This window comes from Tyto alba, unplaced genomic scaffold (assembly GCF_018691265.1).
Source record: "Tyto alba isolate M040663 unplaced genomic scaffold, T.alba_DEE_v4.0 Super-Scaffold_27, whole genome shotgun sequence".
In the NCBI taxonomy this organism is placed as follows: domain Eukaryota; kingdom Metazoa; phylum Chordata; class Aves; order Strigiformes; family Tytonidae; genus Tyto; species Tyto alba.
In genome coordinates, this window is record NW_024881301.1 from 19,255,853 (window position 1) to 19,275,345 (window position 19,493).

The following is a 19,493-nucleotide window of genomic DNA, read 5'->3' on the forward strand; positions in this document are numbered from 1 at the left end:
CGCTTCTTGGAACTGGCCTAGTGAGAAAGGAGAGCAAGAATGGGCAACAATGTCATACTCAGGCTGCTGAGTGGAAAGATGAAATCTGTGAACCTTGACGATATGTGTGGGATTGTTTGGCAGATCATTTTTATTATGTTAAATATTTACACTAGCTGCTGAGTGATCTCTTATGCAGCATACTGTGTGTGGCAACACAGGGAAAAGCAATCCTATATGGATATTTCACGTTTTGCATACATCTTTATCTGCCAGTTGCCTGGAAATATGTGGAACAAGACTAAACGAGCTCAGGAGCCCACTTTATCTGAACAATGCAACCTTGCTGAGACAGTGCAGCTGACATGACTGCCAAAACTGACTACTGTCTAGGGCAGCACCTGGTATGCATCTCCCCAAGATAATATCCCAGTGGCTTCCTGTGATTGACTAATGGTCTCTGAACTTGACTATGAAGAAAGGTGTAAAATATAAAAGTGCTAAGGAGCTTCTCCTGAATGATGTTGAATACTAAGTACGGCCTCATCATGCAATTTCAGTGCAAGACTACGAAGGCTTGTGATTTGTCTCATTGGTTTGTAATAGATGACTCCAACCCCATCTCAGGGAAATAATACTTTAAGTTCATGGCAGAAGTACAGGGAAAAATGACCCAGAGTTTAGCTGCAACTGGTTCCTGGGCACTACTTCTTCAGACTGAATCAATTTATACCTGGTTACTTCTTGCTACCACTGAGTGCTAAATCTGCATATCCTTTTCAAAGAGGTCATTTATGCTGTATCAGTTCAGAGGGTGGATTTCCCAGGACAGAGAGAACTGATGGGAATAACTTAGTAATGTAAAATAACTTATGTTATTTCGTTGTAGGAGAAACGCTTTCTCCTAGTTTTACCTTGGAACATTCAACAGAATGAATACATTCACTGAAATGTTCCCAATTGTTTTGAAGAGCTATGTCTTTTTGAACTATTATAGTCAACAGGATATATTACTTGTGTTACTTCAAATAGTACTGAATAACCCGGAGTTAACCGCACATTAAAACACATTTCCAATACAAACAGAAATGTCAGCATATTGTTTACACCTGATACCATTCTCCTGTTCTAGCTGGCCATCCCAGCTATGGCACATATGCTATCGCCATCTTTTGAAGATAATTGCATCTCACAATAAAACTCAGATATCTCCTCTAATTTCCAGATGTGAATAGTTCACTCTCCATTTTAACAAGAGATTTCTTTCACTGTCTCCAAATATTTTCCTCTTACAGCCTAGCAAAGTATCAGGTGGACTTTTAGTAAAGTGAATAACCGTCAGAGAGCACTGAAAGGGAACTGAGTTGTGTTGGCAAAAACAACTGATTGCTTAATCACCTGGCCATTTAAGATACCAGAAACAGATGCAACACTCCAGCAAATATGATCCTTAGAGTGAAATAGCCATAGACAAAAATCCATGCATTAGTTTACTGTGCAAATGCTAGATTTTTTGAAGTTATTAGATGAATTATGTTGTAGTGCTCTCCTATAACAAAGTCTTTGTACTTTTCCAAAAGCCAGTGTCACAGGATATTTTAAAATGCATTCTATATCCAGAGTAGAAGTCTGTTGGTGTTTAGGATCAAAGTGAAAATTCTGTTTTCATCCCCACTGGAGTGTGAATGCTGTCTTTCTAAAGGAAAATTTAAAAAAATAGAACATATCAAAGGAAGAGTGAAATTAATTCATTAAATCAAATTGTCAACTGTGCCCACCACAGACACTTTCAGTGAGCAAGATGACGAACTATAAAAGCCACATAGCTCAATGAATTACTGAGGAAGGCATATCAACACCAAGTCCCAGAAACAACTGTGAGAAAAATAAGTCTTCTTTCCTGTTCTTTTAGCATCCATAACAGTATAGCTTTCAGTGACACTACAGCTTTCTTTCTCATTCTGCTACTTCTATGTTTCCTGCCTAGAAATTATCCTTTCAGGGAGCACTGAGTTGTTTTCCCAAATGTACAAAACCCTCTCTATGGAATGAGAAGATGGGTTTTCATCAGCTTTAGCTACAGAGTATACTGTGGAACTTCCTTGGAGATATTCTTGCACTTTATTTTTTTTTTCTTCATCTTTTTAACAGCATAGGATAGCAGTTTTCTCTGAGGAAGAGTTTCAGTATAGTCCAGTTGTCAGAAAGAAGGTAAGTCTGTGTGTTAAACTCTGAATTCCTACTTAATTTACCCACAAACTTACGAATTTTACATTTTATTATACAAATTAGCATTCAGATATTTAAAGGATATAAATAATATATGGGAAGGGAGCAATAACTCTTCCACTCTTTCCAGTGTTATGGAAATTCAACTTCTCCTGAGATTAGGGCAGGAAAACATTTTGATAAATTTTTGGTTAAGTAAGGCTTTATAGCTAGATTTTCTGCCTTACAGTTCATCTTCTTCCTGTTAGTTACAATTTTATGAATCACATTCCCTTTTGTTCAAATAGATAATATTTCTCCAATTTTATGCAATTAAATGTGCCAGAGGACAGGCTAAACCATGATTAATTGCTAATACTGACCCACTGTAGACATAATATGTTAGAAACAAGACACTAGGTCAGCTGGGACTTTATTATTTTGATGAGGAAAGCCCTATTGTATGCTTTACTATGCATTTGACTAAAACAAACATAATTCATACCAACCCTAGCCCCAAACTGTTTCCATTTAAATTAATATTGTTGCTCATCAGTAACAGTAAGACATGTCTTGCTATATACCCACATGAAAAAATCAACAAGATGATAAATTCTAAATAAAAGGGTATTATCTTCAACATTTCTGGCTTTTTCTTTAAACAATAAGATCCTTCTAGTGGGTCCTCAGTCTTCTTTGAGTATCATTTATGACACATGCTCTGTGTTCACTATCCAGTTCTCAAACTGGTTTTCCATGAACATCAACAAACTAATAAGGCTGTGGATAACTGGACATCTGTAATCTACTGCACAAATAGAGTTAGATTCATGCCTATAAAAACTCAGTTACCACTGAATTTTCCTCAGCCCAGAAACTCCAGATCCAGCTATCCCTAAACAGTGATTATATTCAGTATAGATAAGTAATTTTAAAATTCTATTATCATTACTTGGGAATTTAGATTTTAAAAATATAGTTTCCATTAAATTTAACAGATTTGCAGTTCTTCTCCTCTATTCAAAAGCTACCAGTCTGAAGCAACAATCTGATTTCCACTGGATTTACACACAGTTTTAATATTGACTCTGACAGAAGCAGATTTAGGCCCACAATCTGAGCTGAATTTAGCAATTGATTTATTAAGTGCTACACTGATTGACTGGCTCAGTCTCATACAGAGAATGAAATTGTTTTTTTGCATCACATTCACCATGAAAAAGCCATTGTGATTCATTCAATCACACTTTGGAAAGGCAGTGTTCGTAAGTCCTTATGTCTACTTTATAGAATATCCAATATTGTCATTAACTGGCTGAAGAGACTGGGAAAAGAACAGCAAAGTAGGTACTGATTAGAGATTGTCCAGCTCTTGCACTGATACAGTAATGTTTAGAAAAAATGAGGTATCAGGACAGTTTTCACTTTCAGCAGCAGCTAGTCAAAGATGATGGCCATTCATGGCACTTGGGATTTTTAAGTATGGGTCAGCTGCTTATCCAACAAGTAGGCAGTAATTAAGTTTCATCTGACTAGATCAAGTTTTTGACTGCCAAACAGCAGGATTTTTCCTCACTTGATTTGAAAGAATCATTTAAAACCCTAATAATAAACTAAATTAAACTAAGCTAATAAAATAAAACAAAATAAAATAAAATAAAATAACCTTTAATTTAAAAATACTTGGTAAATCATTGATCTCTATTTATATTGGAATATCACTGATATGTAATATTGTGGAATACAAACAGCTATATTAATGATACAAAGGATTCTTCTAGGGAGAGCACATACAATTACAGAGATTCTAATTACCCAACACTGATTTTTAAACTAATAAGTCAGTATGCATTTTATTTAATAAATAAATAAATAAATAAACCAACCCCAAAATTAAACAAAAAGCACCACAGGAAAAAAAACAAAACAAAATAAAATAAAAATCCCTATAAATTTATTTTATATAATTTCAGTGTGGACTTTGTAGTTGGTAGCAGTTAATAACCAACTGTCTAATCCACCTAATGAAATCAGCATTAAAGAACAAAATATTTTCAATAATAATTTTCTGCATTTTCACATGCAGTTGAGAAATGAGCTACAGGAAAGAAATGAAAGGAAAAAAAAAATCAAGAGAAAACAAGAAGTGGTATCATACAATCTTTTATTAACCCACATACTGCAACCAGCAGATTTGATAACATTGTCTCTTGAGCTTCAACTATCAGATAACATCTGGCAAATGATGTTTGTAAGTCCTGTTACACAACATCTTTTGGCTTCTCAGTGTCATCTAGGGGACTGATATGTGACTAGAATAACACATTTCATGTTGCTTGCTTCTGTCATGCTAGTACAAATTTTTAATAATGGATGTGCCACAGACATCAGTTTATTTGAATCTGAAATCTCAGAAAATATTTGGCATTTCTGTTCTCATCATCTTACTCATGACTCAAGTAATCCTTCTTAACACAAGTTGCTGGATGTTAGATATAGTATTTTGACATCTAAGTATTCAAATAAACTTTCTGCATCTCTAATGTGTAATAATCTCTGAAGCAATATTTTTAAAATGCTGATCAAAAGTATTTGCTTATATTCACAATTTTGCAATTAATTTATTCATTTTGATGGCTTTCTCAATTGTTTTGTAGATATCACCTTAAACATTAAAAAAAAAAAAAAAAGAATTGAAATCTATTCACTTTAGACTGTGTAGCACAGACCAAAATATTTTGTCTCACTGAAATTAAACTCTCCTCTACAAATCTATTTGAGGAAACACTAATGTCAGACACTCGTTTACCTAGTGAATTGCAGATTATGCTGTGATCATGTAAACAATGTGCATTTGACATAATTAAGAAGAGTCTTCAGAGCAAGAATAATTTGAGGGCACCGGACCTCTCAATTTCAAAAGACATTAGTGTACTTGAATATTTGTGGTATTTATTATATCATGCATTTTTAATAAGAAACAGAAAATGTTGGTCCTGAGAATTGCTCTCTAAGGGCAGAAGTAATTTTGCCTTATTTGATTAAGAATGACTAGCATCTTTTTAATGGAACGTTCTCAATTATACTGTATGTCCATATGATTGCAAAGCAGTCGTAAATCAGATAGTTTATATCATGGCAGACTTGAATACAAGACCAAACCCAACCTGCCTGACTGTGCACCCAACTTCATTGATATGAACAGAAGCTTCATTCTTAAACCAGAGAAGAATCTGGTCTGTTTAGCTGAAACCTTTTCTATATTGTATGAAGTTGTAGATAATGTTTTTATGCATCAGATTATACTAGTTAAATAAACACTGGAATACAGTGACACCAATTTGGGAAAGAAATTTAAAACTTAACAAAGACAACAGGGGTTAAGGAATCCTGTAGTCTTCTTTCAGTAATTATAAATGCGCACTTTGAAAGTAGTTTTAAATATCATATCATATTATAAAATAAAAATACCACATTTTTATTAATAGAATGTAATTTCTAACACACAATCAAGTTTTGTTTTGGTTTGGTTTTTTTTACCTAAAGGGGAAAGAAAAGGCAGATAATACAAATATGAAGAATGTAAGTGAAAGAGAAAAAAGTGCCAGGTCTACAAAGACAATAAACTTCTTTAATTTGAATCTTCCTAAATCCAGATCTTTTGTTTAAATGATTGTTTATTTCAACAGATGTCTCACTGCCTAAATGTCTTTATGCTTAGTCCTAACTGAATTGAGAAAATACATGAACAGAGAATGTAAATGGTTTTAAATGTTTGCAGATTGCTGAATAAATTAATGAGTAAAGATTAAATAAACTAGTGATAAATAGTCATAGCTGCCAACAACATACAGCATGGAAGACAGACACCATTCTTTGGAAGATCTGCAGCTGAGCTAGCTCAGGCCCAAGAGATCTGAGTTTCTTCGTTATTGGAAAGGCGTGCGATAAAGGGAACTACTCCTCAGTCCTGACTTCTACTGATTTCCAAAATCAGCTAGAGTGAGGAAATGGGATTTTGCAGAAAGATCAAGATACTAAATATTATCCTGGCTTTCCCTAGGTACCTCTTGTTTGTGGAGATTTTGTCTGGGAGCTCAACTTTCTTATTTAGAGAAAAGAACACTTGATAACACACACACACACATAAATAAAATCATAGACTTCTTTTCCTATCAATAAATAATTATCCCTTTCAAAAATTATGCTTAAGTACTGCTCCATTTTTATTTTAAAAAGCTCATTTGGCAATGGATGTACTACCTCAAGTTTAAATCATGGGAACATAGTAAAAATCTACTGGAAACTTTACATTTAAAATCCCAGGAGTGGAATCAGTACGTATTGCAGATGGCTGCAGAACTAGTATCACTTCATTTTACACCTTGTAAACCTGATTGAAAAGCTGAGTTGGACCAAAAAACTTATCTGAATGAATTCTGTTGTAAGCATGGTTGAAGAAAATTATTTATTTTTACATACAGAAAATAATTTATAGAGAAAGAATAACACAAGAAGACAGACAAATCACTAACCATGATGTTCTAACTCAATCGGAAACTCAAGATACTGTAACAGAATATGAGAACAAGTGAAAACTGGGAGTTAGTGAATAAGTTGAGCCTATATTAATGTGATATTGATAAGATAGACAAACACTGAATTGATATATATCTATTACATAATTTCTGTGAAGGTAGAAAACTAATTTTTAATTAACAAGAGTTGAATTAATAGTAGTTCAGTTCTCCAAAATAAACAAATATTTAATTTTGACTTAATTCAGTTGATGGACAGGTAGAAAACAGTACTTAAACATACTTTTAAGAAAGTACCCAAGCATAGAGATTGCCCAGATTTAGGCAAATGCTTAAATGTAGGCTTCCTGAAGTTCTTTGCTAAACTGGGACTAGATTTAGTGGCTTGTCAGTGCAGCATTTAAATATAGTAAGCTTAAGCAACTGTTCTTTGGAATTATCCTTGGGCATATCAGAAAGTAATTTCAGAGGTTTTTGATGGATTACAGTGTTAAATTATAGTTTATTATATAAGTGTTATTCTTATTTAGCCTGAGGACCTCAGTGAAATGAACAGGTTTTGCAGAGAAAGAAAATAAGGACACCTAGCAGATGGACTTGACACAATAAGAAACATGTGCAAATTGAAATATCTACACACTGAACATAAATTAAACAAAAATTTCTTACTGGTTTTCCCAAACAAAAGAAAAACATTAGCTGTGATAGTGGGATTCTGAATGTAAAGATGATTTCAAAGATTTGCAGGATGAAAGTGATATGCTTTTTTTTTTATTATTTCAAAGGCAACTAATAAGACACCTACAAGATACAGTGTAAATTACATTATTTGACATTACAGAAACAGACCACAGGAGGCTAACAAAATCTGAAACTTTAAAAATGGATGTCAGACACTTCTGGCATTCCATATTTGGTTGCTAAACTTTTGTTAACCTTACTCCATTGACCAGAAAAATATGTTACTTATGAGATTTTAAAAGAATATCTGTACATAATCTGAACTAATATTATAAGGAAAAAAACCTCTTTAACCTACTCAGCATTCACAAAATTTGAACAACACTCACAGTAAACAGGTGACTCTTTCATGAATCCATTATTATCATTACTTACCTATTCATTATAGATATTCATATTTTAAGGTTTGGATTCTTTTAAGATTGGATTTTAAAAATTCAACTTCTCACTTCCTCAATTTATAATGATTATTTTTAGGATAACATACATGCATTTATCGCATACATAACAACAGTGAATGTTACTGAGATGAGATTTGTTCGTAACTCCTTAGTGTATGTATAAGGTAAAGGTATATGGTTAAAAAACCTTGTCAGTAGCTTAAGGTAGGTTAAAATTGTACACAGAGAGAGTGAAAGAGAGAAAAGGGAAAATCACATAAGAGTAAGTCTGGGTGTTCAAAGACTTGATTCAAGCTCTTGACTTTCCACCAGGTTCATGTCTAGAAATACATACATTGGCTAGAATTAGCCATAGAGATGACATCTACCTCTCACAAAAATCTTTATATTTCAATTCCTCACATGGAAAGGACTAAGCATGATAGTATTTCTCTACCCCATAAGAGCAGTATGATATTAAAAATTCAGGCTTTTTGATATCATATAATAAGAGAGAAAGAGGAGAGATGAAAGCCAAAGAACCTCTAAATGGGCCAGCTACAAGTTTATTTACAAAATAGTTAGGACAAAATTTCCATCAAAGTTGAAGGAAGCACAATCTTACTTTTGGACCTGAGGACTGAAGAAGCTCAAATGTGGTATCTGAGATAAAAGAATTACATAGTCTGCATTTCTCTACAAGCCATGACTGACTTTTCCAAAGACTACAGTGTGCAAAATCAGAGCTACTAATTATTGGGCAAAACCTCTTTTTGTTAGTCAAGGAGAACTAGGAGCTTTCTAACAAATGTTTGTGTGCATTTATTTAAGGAGAATTACCTAGAAGCACTATTCAAAGAGTAAAAAATCTGTTCAGAAAAGCTAAATATGTCAGTAAAGACCCTTACTGCTATTAGAATTGAGAAATACTTCATTAAACAGACCATAACAAAGGAAATCAACAATCACAGTTACTTGAACATACTCAGTTATCAAATTAACAAATATGGGTGACTGAAAACAAGTGGTATAAGCATGGTTTTGTATCTAACATAAAAGCATCACTTTCTATAGGGACACCTGAAGAATCAGACCACTTGCAACTCTGTGGCTAGAATAAAAAATAGTTTCTCTGACTAACAGAAGGGCCACAGTCATGCTGATTAGACAAAAGCCCTGAGGTGATTGTCAAGATTTATTGGCTATACCGTAACACCTCAGAAACCTGTGGATACAATACATAAAGATGAAAATTCAATGACTTAAGGAATGGATAAGTAAAGAAAAAGAATTGCTTCAATGTCAGCAGAATCTCTGTAGACATCCACATTGCCAAGGTCACTAAAAGAAACTATTACAGACAACAGTGTTGCCAGGATGAGGCCACAACACAATCAGCCAGAAGTGCATCCCAGCAAGAGCTATTAGAAAATCTGCCAGATAAGGAAGTCAGATGATCTGGAACAACTTTGAAGAGTATTCAAAATCTCCTTATTCATTACATATGAGGCACAAAGTTTCTAATTTCTTCCCTGAAGATATAGATGTTAAAATGTTTGAATGAGAACTACTCAGGAAGATACTTAACAACAGGTTTTAGAGGTGCTATTCTGAAAACGTGTAGTAGTAGTGAAAATTCTCATTGTAAAAAAGTTATTTCCAAACATTGTGGAAGATGACTACCTAGGTTTTCTGTTCAGTACAAATCGCATTTTATCTTCCCTGCTCTGCCATTTCCAAGTGCTTCACAGACATTACAGAGAAATCAAGAATTAATAGGGGAAAACTAATGCCTAGGGCTCAGTGGTTATTTCCACATTTTGCAAGAGTTTAAAGCAAAGGGTAATCACTCTATATCAGACTTGAGGTTAAGCTAACTCAGTATAGTATTTGCATAAAGCCAAAATTGTATCCTTACGGGGAAGAGCGTAAGAAAAAGACCGTATTTAAGGAAATACCCCTACTGCATCTGATATTTAGTTTTAATTGTTCCGACACATGTAATAACATAAACTATCATGAGAATTATAACAATGGTGTTGTAAAAATGCAGCTTAATCTAAAAATGTTGGTTTTCTAGTATTATTTTTGAATGCACATCTCAGCTTGCTAAAGGTGCCTTACATGTACTTCCAAAGAGACAGACTTTTCGTCAAAGAAATGTGGTTCCTCTGTAAATAATATTTAACAATTCAACACCATAATCACCTTTATTGGTGAGATCACCTACATATATTGAAAGGTATTTCCTGTGGAGGCAGAAAACAATTATCTGTACTTGTACTGCAGTACAATATCCTAGGAAACTTCTAGAATTCTGTGTTCAACTTGTTGTGGATTAGGTACAGGGAAGAGATTCTTGGAGAGAGGAGGGAGGGTACTGATGGCAGCAGGAACAAAGAGCCTGTGGCATAAAATGACAGTACAAGGATTTGGCTTGTGTAGACAAGCAAACTGACATCTTAAAAAAGAGAGGACTGCCATCTCTAAGCTCATGACACAGTGCCACATAGTCATGGTGAGAAAAGAGGTTTCAAAAATAACAATTAACGTTGGTATAAGAAGGCAGCGACATAAACTGACTATGAATAATTTTAGGTAAGAAATAAGACCATTCCTAATAATTTGGATCCTGGAACAGTGCTTCCATAACAATGGCTGAAGCAGAAAATACCCAAATAAAATTAACTCTGACAGTCTTTTAAGATCTATCAACAGAGGGATATGAATTTAAACATTTATGACATGAGTTGGAAACTTGCTTCTTGCAGCCCCAGTGTGAGACACAACACTACAGAACTTGGAAAGCCCCTTCACTCTGATATTCATACACAACCAATACAAATGCAACTCTAATGTCCCTAAGTTAAAACAGCTCTTGTTTGTTTGTTTGGGGTTATTTCCATGTTAGAATACTTAAAACTATCTTATATTTCTATTGCTTTTATTTTTACAGAAAAGCTCAACAGGGTAGGAACTTAAGTGTTCAGCTTCTTTCTGTTGGCAATATGATACTCCCAGCATGCAGAGATTTCTAAACCAGGAAGTTTTGTAGTTGCCTTTTGGGTATTGTAGAAAGAAAAATACAACTGCATAATAAGAGATAATATGGGACCTAAGAATCCCATGAGATCTTTTAGATACTCTTTTGCTCTACACAAGGAATGATTCTTCACTTGAAATTTAAAATAAACATATTATCCCATTACATTCTCACATTTATGGTATTGAAATACTCTATTAAATAGCCTAATCCTATGACTCCTGTAAATTAATGGAATCGCTAGAACAGCACAACATAAATCAAATTCCCTTGAAAAAAACAATATTTACTTAGCCAATAATGATTTTCAATGTAACATGCAAATGCACCATCCCAGATGTTACAGTAAAAGTCCTTTTTAAGGACTTAGACCAGATGCCCTAATACATAGTAAACAGCAATGAAGCATCTGACTGTTGCACACTTGTATGAACACACTAAAAGTTTATAACTCAGGAAGGCTGCTTATAACAATTTGAAGGGCTGAGGGCTAGAAATCTCAACAAATAAAACAAATTCACGCTTAAAAAAAATATATATCAGAAGGTTCTGGCTCACACGTTTAAACAAAGAACTATAATGAGTAATCTCTCATAATTTCAAACCAACTCTGATCCCAAAGGAAAAAGATTGACTCATTCAAAGTCACATGGCTCTGAGATTGTTTACTGCTTCTCAAAAAACTTAACTGGATAAAAAGTTGGTTAAAAGTTATTATCATTGTTGATGTTAACTTAGAAGCAATCAGACCAAGTTCAGAAGAAAATAGGATATTAAGTAAACAAATAAAAGCAAGTGAGCAAGCTCTCACGTGCATTCAGCTGTCCCAGGTGCCTAGAAAATACCCCTTCCTTAAATACACACAAGACAGGACATTTACATTAGATGGCAAAATGATTTGACAATATCTTACCTAAGTTCTTTAGAACTGTGATTAAAGGTAATAAATTCACATAAAATTTTTCATCAATCCTGAAATATAGAAATTCTCCAATCAGGAAGAATTTTGGTTGTTTTTTGTTTTTTTTTTTCCCCCTCAAGATAGATGATGTCATTATTCTATTACTCTGGCATTTTACAGCTACTTGTATCAGTGCAATGGGAATATAAAAGGACTGTTATTCTGATTAGACTCTTTTACACTCCACTATTTGGGACATAAGAGTATAAAGCTTTTTTCTTTTTCCATTATCAGGCAGTTGAACAGAAAACATTACTGACTGACCTTTATATAAATGAGGCTAAATAAAGACACAGATGGCTTCTACTAAGTGAAGGAAGTGAAAGTAATGATGTGCTATCTTAAGCCACTGTCCTGCAAAATCAGGAACCAGGATAAACAAAAATCTGATTATTCTAGCTGAACATGAAAGCTCAAGTAAACATATCCTCTGTCTGAATCCCTGCCTACACTAAAAAATTGACTCACTTTAAAGAACGGTTGTCAAGAGTAAGTCCCTTTGAAGTAATATTTGATTTTTTCTACACAAAACAAAAAAATTAGGGTAAAAGATTGAGTCCAAGGACCCAGAGATGTGAAATGAAATTTCAGGTGTAGGCCTCTCAACGGCCTAAAGAACGACAAAACAAGAACAAGAAAGAATTATCATATGACTTGTCTTGTAGGTCTTTCCCTAGCCATATCTGCATTCAAAATGAACCAGAGCAACCTGAAAATGTTGTAGTCTGATATGGTATTTCTTTTATACATGAGATTCGCAAAAAAACAAAATGTTTGTACACATTTATGAAGGTTTCATAAGTTCAGATAGTTCCATTTAGAAATTATTACAGTTAACCAGCATGTAAAAATAAAAAACAAAGTTCAAATAGTACATAAAGAGTAAATATGTTTTGTTTTGCTTATAAAGTCTCATGTATACAAAATGGTTACAAATTTACTTTACATCCAAATTGCTTCTGGTTATTACTGGTATTCAGATGTAACAATATAAAAGAAAAAGACAACCTCTTCCCTTACCCTGGATTTTTGACATTTAAAATAGTCATTCCTTATACCACACATACAGCTTCACTCAGCCACATTTTGCTTAACTCTATAATTTATAAAATCACAAAAATGAAAGCCTAGATTATCCTTTTAATAAGGAACATTTTTGCAAAATGTTCTGTAGTTTTACCACTTACTGGGTATGTTTGTGTTGGTTTTGTGTGTAGTTCTAAATTTGTCATTAAAGTTGTTTCTTCTGCTAGATTTCACCTTTCAGAGTGCTGAAAAGTGCTCTAAAAAAAAAAAAATCTATTGAAATGGAACAGAATTTACGGAAAGAGAATTAATTATGCTTCTTTCAAGATTCGTGAAACCCCAGCCCGTTGAGAGCCTTCTGAAACTCCCTTGGACTTTTGTATCGATGGATGGAGTTCCAACAATTTCAATACCAAGAAGTCACAGAAATAATTAAACAGAAAAGTTCTGGTAATTGCAAAATATTAGTCTATTCCTTAGGATGATTATGTGTAATTTTTTTTTTTAAGACTTAGTCCAAACTAGTTTTACAATGCCCCAGGTGAAAGGGCTCTTTCTATTTGCACAGACTAATAGGTCTTCATTGCAATATGTTTCCTGATAACCTAATTGATCTTTTTTTTTTTTTTTTCAATTTCATCCAGTTAGCTGTTTTTTACACCCTGGAGACATAAAAAATAATTTATTTCCCTGCTTCTCCAGGTACCATTCAAATAATAACAAATGTCTGCAACTTCAATTTAGTCAAATTTACTTACCTATTTTTTTTAAATCTTGCCACACATACAGACATGCAACCCCACATTTCTTGTCTTTATCAACAAACCAGAGTCTCCATCAAGGTATTACAAAAGTGGGAGCTGAGGAGTATTTCAAGGGTGGGTGGGGACCACACAGGTAGGGAACATCAAAGATTGCTGGTACTAAAGAAACCGTTTTGTTGTGCTTGTCACTGGGGTGGGAAGCTTCCTATGCAGGCTGCAGTTAGACAGTGTGTGCTACTTGTGCTCAGTGAGCTGGATGCAGCAAACTGCATCTCTCCTGAGCGTTCAGCTGCTCTAGAAACCAATAGTTTCCAAATAAGTCTGCTTTGAATCATTTTCTTTATATTCTTTAAAGAGAGGTTAGCTGAAAATGTTCTTCTGATCTCTCCTTTTTTCATAATTTAATTTCTTAAATTGTCACTACCCAAGATGGATTGGGTGATAATTTCTGTAGGCAATTCCTCTCTATGCTATTCTTCTATATGCTGTCGAAAGCCACCGCTCTTTTTGATGACTTGTCAGTGACCCCTCCCACTGCACACATTTGGACAACAGATCCCAAAATGTCACGCCTTATCCATGTCTACATAATGAAGGATTGGTCAAGTAATCATACAGAATGAGAACTGCTTCCTGCTACTGGTGATCAAGCAGGTAACAGTGCTGTTTTTCACTTGTCATATTAATCATATTCTCATTTTGGCCAATATTCCTAGAAACCCTCTATCATTAAAAAAAAAAAGAAAAAAAAAAAAGTTAAAAAAAAGACATAGCTATTCCATCTGAAAACTGGAATAATTTATGCTGCTACAGCAATCTACCAGCATTGATCTCCGGATAGAAATGCACCTTACATCAGTAGAAAAGGAACGAGGATAAAACATGGTCCATTAAATTGTTTCTCAGTTGAGAGTTTTTTAGACAGAATAAGCTGCAGAAAGTGCTATAAACATCTTTTCAACCATAATACATAAATGTTTGAAACAAGGACATGAAATCTAATGCAAAGAAGTTTTTTTGACAGAGGTGGGGAGGAAAATGGCAAAAGCTCACAGAGCCATGGTAAATGAGAGATACAAATTTAACTAACTTTTCAGAGGCAAGTATGTGTGGATATATTAAAATTTTATCCACTGTCTTTGCACATATCTGCTATCAGGATTTTTCCAACAGAAATTTTGTGTTCTGTTGCTGTTTGAACCTTCTAAATATGTTTACCCTCTGGAAGACAGGATCTTCGACTCAAGAAAACTGAACTATGCTGGGTAAGTTTATAACTATTTTCCTTGCATTTGGGAAAATAAAAAACTACATAGAGGAACATTCAAGTAGTCCTGCTATCTTCTTTGATGCTACTAGAATAATTAAGCAAGCAGAATTTGGGGCCTGTTAATTTTAGCAGATATTCTAAAAAATGTTCCACCTAATACAACAATTTAGCTGAAACAATAGTGACATAATTATTAAAATTACATAATAATTACAGTGCTTTAGAGCAAGCTACATTAAGGTATGACTCATCACTCAATACATAAGAAGGTACAGAACTATGTGAAATCCAGCAGTGCAGTGCAATATAGCGTAGCTGAAGCAAAAAATAAAATTTAAAATCAGCAATTTTTTGTCAATAAGTGGGGAGAGGAGGAGAATTAATGGAAAGTATGACTATGTTTTTTTTTTTTTTTTACTTTAATTAATTCAATTTAAAAAGTGACAAGGAATAATTGTACTATCACAACTAGGATTTACATTTTTTTTAGAAAAATATTTAAAACATTTTACTATTTTAACTTCACACTTCCTCTGGCAACACTTGTAATAGTTTGCTTTATTGAAAATGGAGAAATATTCCACTCCTCAGCTGGGGAAATGATTGGTGAAGTAGAAAAACAATGATGGAATTTTCTGAGATAATTACACCTTTTTATTAGAGTACTTTATCAATGATCATTTTGAAAGAAAAGCTGCACAGTGTAACAATCAAGCATAAAACACATAAGTTCCCATGAAACATTTTTAATGATTTTTCCATAATAGAATTTGATTGAAAATAACTCTTTTAAAAACGGAAGAGACTGGATATATGCATCTTGGACAAAACTGTATTGAAAATTTGTTGCTTGAATAATCCTTACTTTCTATGCAAAAGATATACATACCTTCTATCATTTTCCTAGCCATTAATACTTTCCTTGATAACCAACATATTCCCAGTTAAAGACATTATTCAACAGCACAACTATACATCATTAGCAAAGTTACTATGCTAAGTATTTTCTATCAAAAAGTGTCATGGTTGGTACTCACCAGGTGTAAAATTATACCGAGCAGAAAATCCAATAGATTCCAGCTCACCATCAGCAAAAAATTTAATCCATAGGAATCTGCCACTGGATTTTATCATAGGTGGATTTTGCTGTCCACAGAAACGTCCAATGATTGGGGAAAAGCCAAAAGGTCCATCTCGTACTTCAATATGGTCAAATTTACACTCCCAAGAAGGCTCAATGGAATATTTTTCATCAAAGTGCAGTTCAATGCATTGTCTAGGGGCAGCTAGAGATGAAAAGAAAATTGTCTTATTATTTTCTAAACCAAGATCCTTCAAACCTAAAATAAAAGAAAAACAAATGTTCTGTAGGTTTTGCTTAAAAACTTTTTTGAAATTTAGTAAATTTATATTTTTATAGATTTTACACCATCAGCTTAGTTGTCTATTCTTTTTTCTTTAAAAAATGCTCATGACAGCAGTTCTTAGCAAAACTAAGAGATATCTATGATGGAAAGCAAAATACAGTTTAGGAACAATTGATTCAAATACAAAATCTTTCAATGAAACTTATGTACCTTGAAAATTAGGATTTTCTTATATTTGGTGGGGAAAATGTTAATCAGAATACTTTTTTACCTAATGCTCACAAAGATGAGGAAAAAACTGATCAGAACTGTGCCATAGTAAGGATAAATTCTGTTCTTGTATATATTGCAGTCAATGACAAGCCTGAGTGTAATTGCTTATACTCAGAATTACTTATCACCTCATTTGAAACATAAGGACAAGTGTAGTGAATTCTCACTTAAGAAACTAGAGAAAGATGAAGCCAAACTGATGTCTAACTAAAAAGACAAAAATATTCTACCGAAAACCTTACATGAACTTTATAGTGGTCACTTCATTAGACATAAAAAACATCTTTATTCGTAGATACTAAGGCAGTCAGAATGATGTCTAAACCAAATATTCCCTGGCATCTCCTGTGTAGAGCAAAATAGTCACTGGTTGAAATATAGTATTTTCTTAAAATGGGCAGAAAAAAATCATGGGTTTGTCTACAAATTTTAACAGATGCAGCATCCCTGGTGTGCTCTGTTCCTATATTTAATCCTGTCCATAGCAAAAAATGTATGCCTTCAGTGTCTAGATCATGGTGCAATATAGCCTTTTGCTGACAAAGCCTTCTGCTAAGACAAGAGTTTCTTGTGTCGCTGCCTGCTGGGCCTCTCATGGGATCATGTTCTGCACTTTACACATATTAGAAGAGGTTGAAATTTCTATGAGCTTTGCCCGAGTTACCATTCTTTTCACATGAAAACATGCAAGATCAAACTCCAAGCCAAGTGCATAAGCTTAACATGGAAACTTTTGCCACTCCAGCAATCATTGCCCTTCCATTTCTTTCCTCAGGAATAATAGGAAAACTAACAGTGGGACCAGGACCCACATCTTGTATGTATTTTGAAATGTTTTACACTGAAGATTTGGGGATGAGCTCATTACTCACACGAGAAAGGAGACTACTTAAATGGAACTAAATAAGAAGATATTAGGTAAATCTTACAATCTACAAAAGAACACACAGTCAGAGCCCATCTACAACTATTTCATGTAAATAAACACAGCCTCATTTCATAAAAAGCATTAAAGAAGTTAATAAAATACATTAAGAAGAAAGATTATTTTAATAGCTTTACTTTCAATTTTAATGTAATTGGGTGACAGATATTCATTGAAATATTTAGTTTAACATAAGAAAGAAACGTTATTTACTGTTCTCAGTTTGAAGAAATTCACATTTAGGAAAGTGCTTACCATTGGCTTGTTGTTATTTATACTAACTTACAGGAAATTTGTGACCTTAGTGCCCATACAAATTCAATAGCAAAATCGGAACCTAGAACTTCACATATATTTGCACCAAATACACAGTCCATGGAAATTAAATGACTTTGAAAGTATGAAAAAAACTTACAAAATTAAAATCAGATAATAAAGTTTGTAAAGAAGATCTCATTAATGCTGCCCTTGTTGAGGCCTGAAGACCAAAGTAGATCTTTGAGATTATAGTAAAAGACTAAATAACTGGAAGACATTGTCGATTAATTTTATTCAGGTGATTTTACACTTGACTTCACATATTTATAAAAAATACTGATTTAAACTTTAAGCAGTACTAGGGCAGAAGAGAGCAATCAGGACCTTTCAACCTGGGATCACATTTTGTATGCTTTTATTTTATTTAAGGAGATTTGTTGAGAACTATTCATCATTCACCTTGGGACTACAAAGTCTGGTATCAGAAACTCCATCCTGACAATGCTTTAGGTAATCTTAAGAATGCTCATTAAGGCTTGAAAATCTTGTATACTCACTGTTCAAATATTGTGTTATTAACATACCTAAGTCTTTATTGTAATGTTTTAATGTTACAAACTAGATATGAAGGTGAATTCTGCTAGTATTTTTAGTATCAGACAGCATCATACCACAGTGTATGGCTGTTCTGCTTTCCATCGCAACAGACACATCTGCTTCAAAAATGGCTTATGCCATTGATGTAACGCATTTCACCTTTATAAACTTCCTATGTTAGGCCTTCACTACTCTATTTCATACCAAGAGGAGGGTTACAAGTGCTGGCCCATAGTTAAACCCTTAACAGGTCTTTTCTGAATCCAAAACTCATGTAGCGTATGAAAAAATGGGCACGAGGTCCCCTCTGAGTTATAGCTTAGTCATTTGATATGATTTTTGGTGTTGGAAAGGATCCCTAAAGCCAATTATAGCCTCAGTATAATATAAAAAGAGCTTCTGTGAGTAAATGAGAATCAGGCCTACCAAGTTACACATGAGATCTATTAAATTGGTGAAAGAACAGCCTGAGAAAAAACTGCACAATTTCCACAACCTCCATGTAACTCTCTGAATCTCACATTGCAAACTAGTTTAATGATCAGAATATTGATACAGTTTACTCTTCTCTGCTTTTATTTATATTTCAACAAAGTCAAGATGATGCTTGTTCTAGTTAGAACAAGTCTCAATTCTTGCTAGAGGATCAGAGTGAATCACATCAGCTCAAGGAGTGCTCAAGAAAGAGTTTCTACTCTAGCCCAAAACTCCCATGTGTAGAGGCTGCTCCACTTTCTGAATGGAGTATTGACTATTAATTAGTACCCTTTCCACATCGCTAAATAAAACAAGGCTGGACTGAATCTGGAAGCTGGACCACCCCTTGAATGTTACAATCACCTCCTGGCACCATTCTGACCATGACAGTCAGAACTGCCAGAACCCATTCTTAGGCGTGATGTGGTGGTTCACATCAGTCAATACCATTCACAGCAAGCAGCTTGTATCTATACTCTTTGCTGGAAAGGTGAAAGGAGTTAATCTGCACGTGTGTGATTGTGCCTATCATCAGCCTTAAGGACAGTGAACATTTCCCGACCTGGTTTAGGTATTACTTATAGCAGCACTGGCTGTGTTTCAGCCTGCTCTGCAAGCTAGTCCAAACAGGACAAGGCCCTTTCTCCTAACTCTCTCAAGGAATGCAACACTTTCTGTTTCTGTAA

At 34.0% G+C, this 19,493-nt stretch overlaps 1 protein-coding gene across 8 annotated transcripts in view; it reads right to left on the minus strand.

Annotated features, from left to right (window-relative positions):
- The window catches only part of NETO1 (neuropilin and tolloid like 1), a 68,191-nt gene that overhangs the window by 37,177 nt on the left and 11,521 nt on the right, over window positions 1-19,493 (minus strand). For all 8 annotated transcript variants that reach the window (XR_006165804.1, XR_006165805.1, XM_042798206.1 and 5 more), the window contains exon 4: window positions 15,948-16,196. Coding sequence is in view for 6 of the 8 variants with exons in the window: in XM_042798206.1 (XP_042654140.1) it covers window positions 15,948-16,196 (249 nt within the window). In the remaining 2 variants the exon portion in view is untranslated. The remainder of the gene's footprint in view (window positions 1-15,947; window positions 16,197-19,493) is intronic.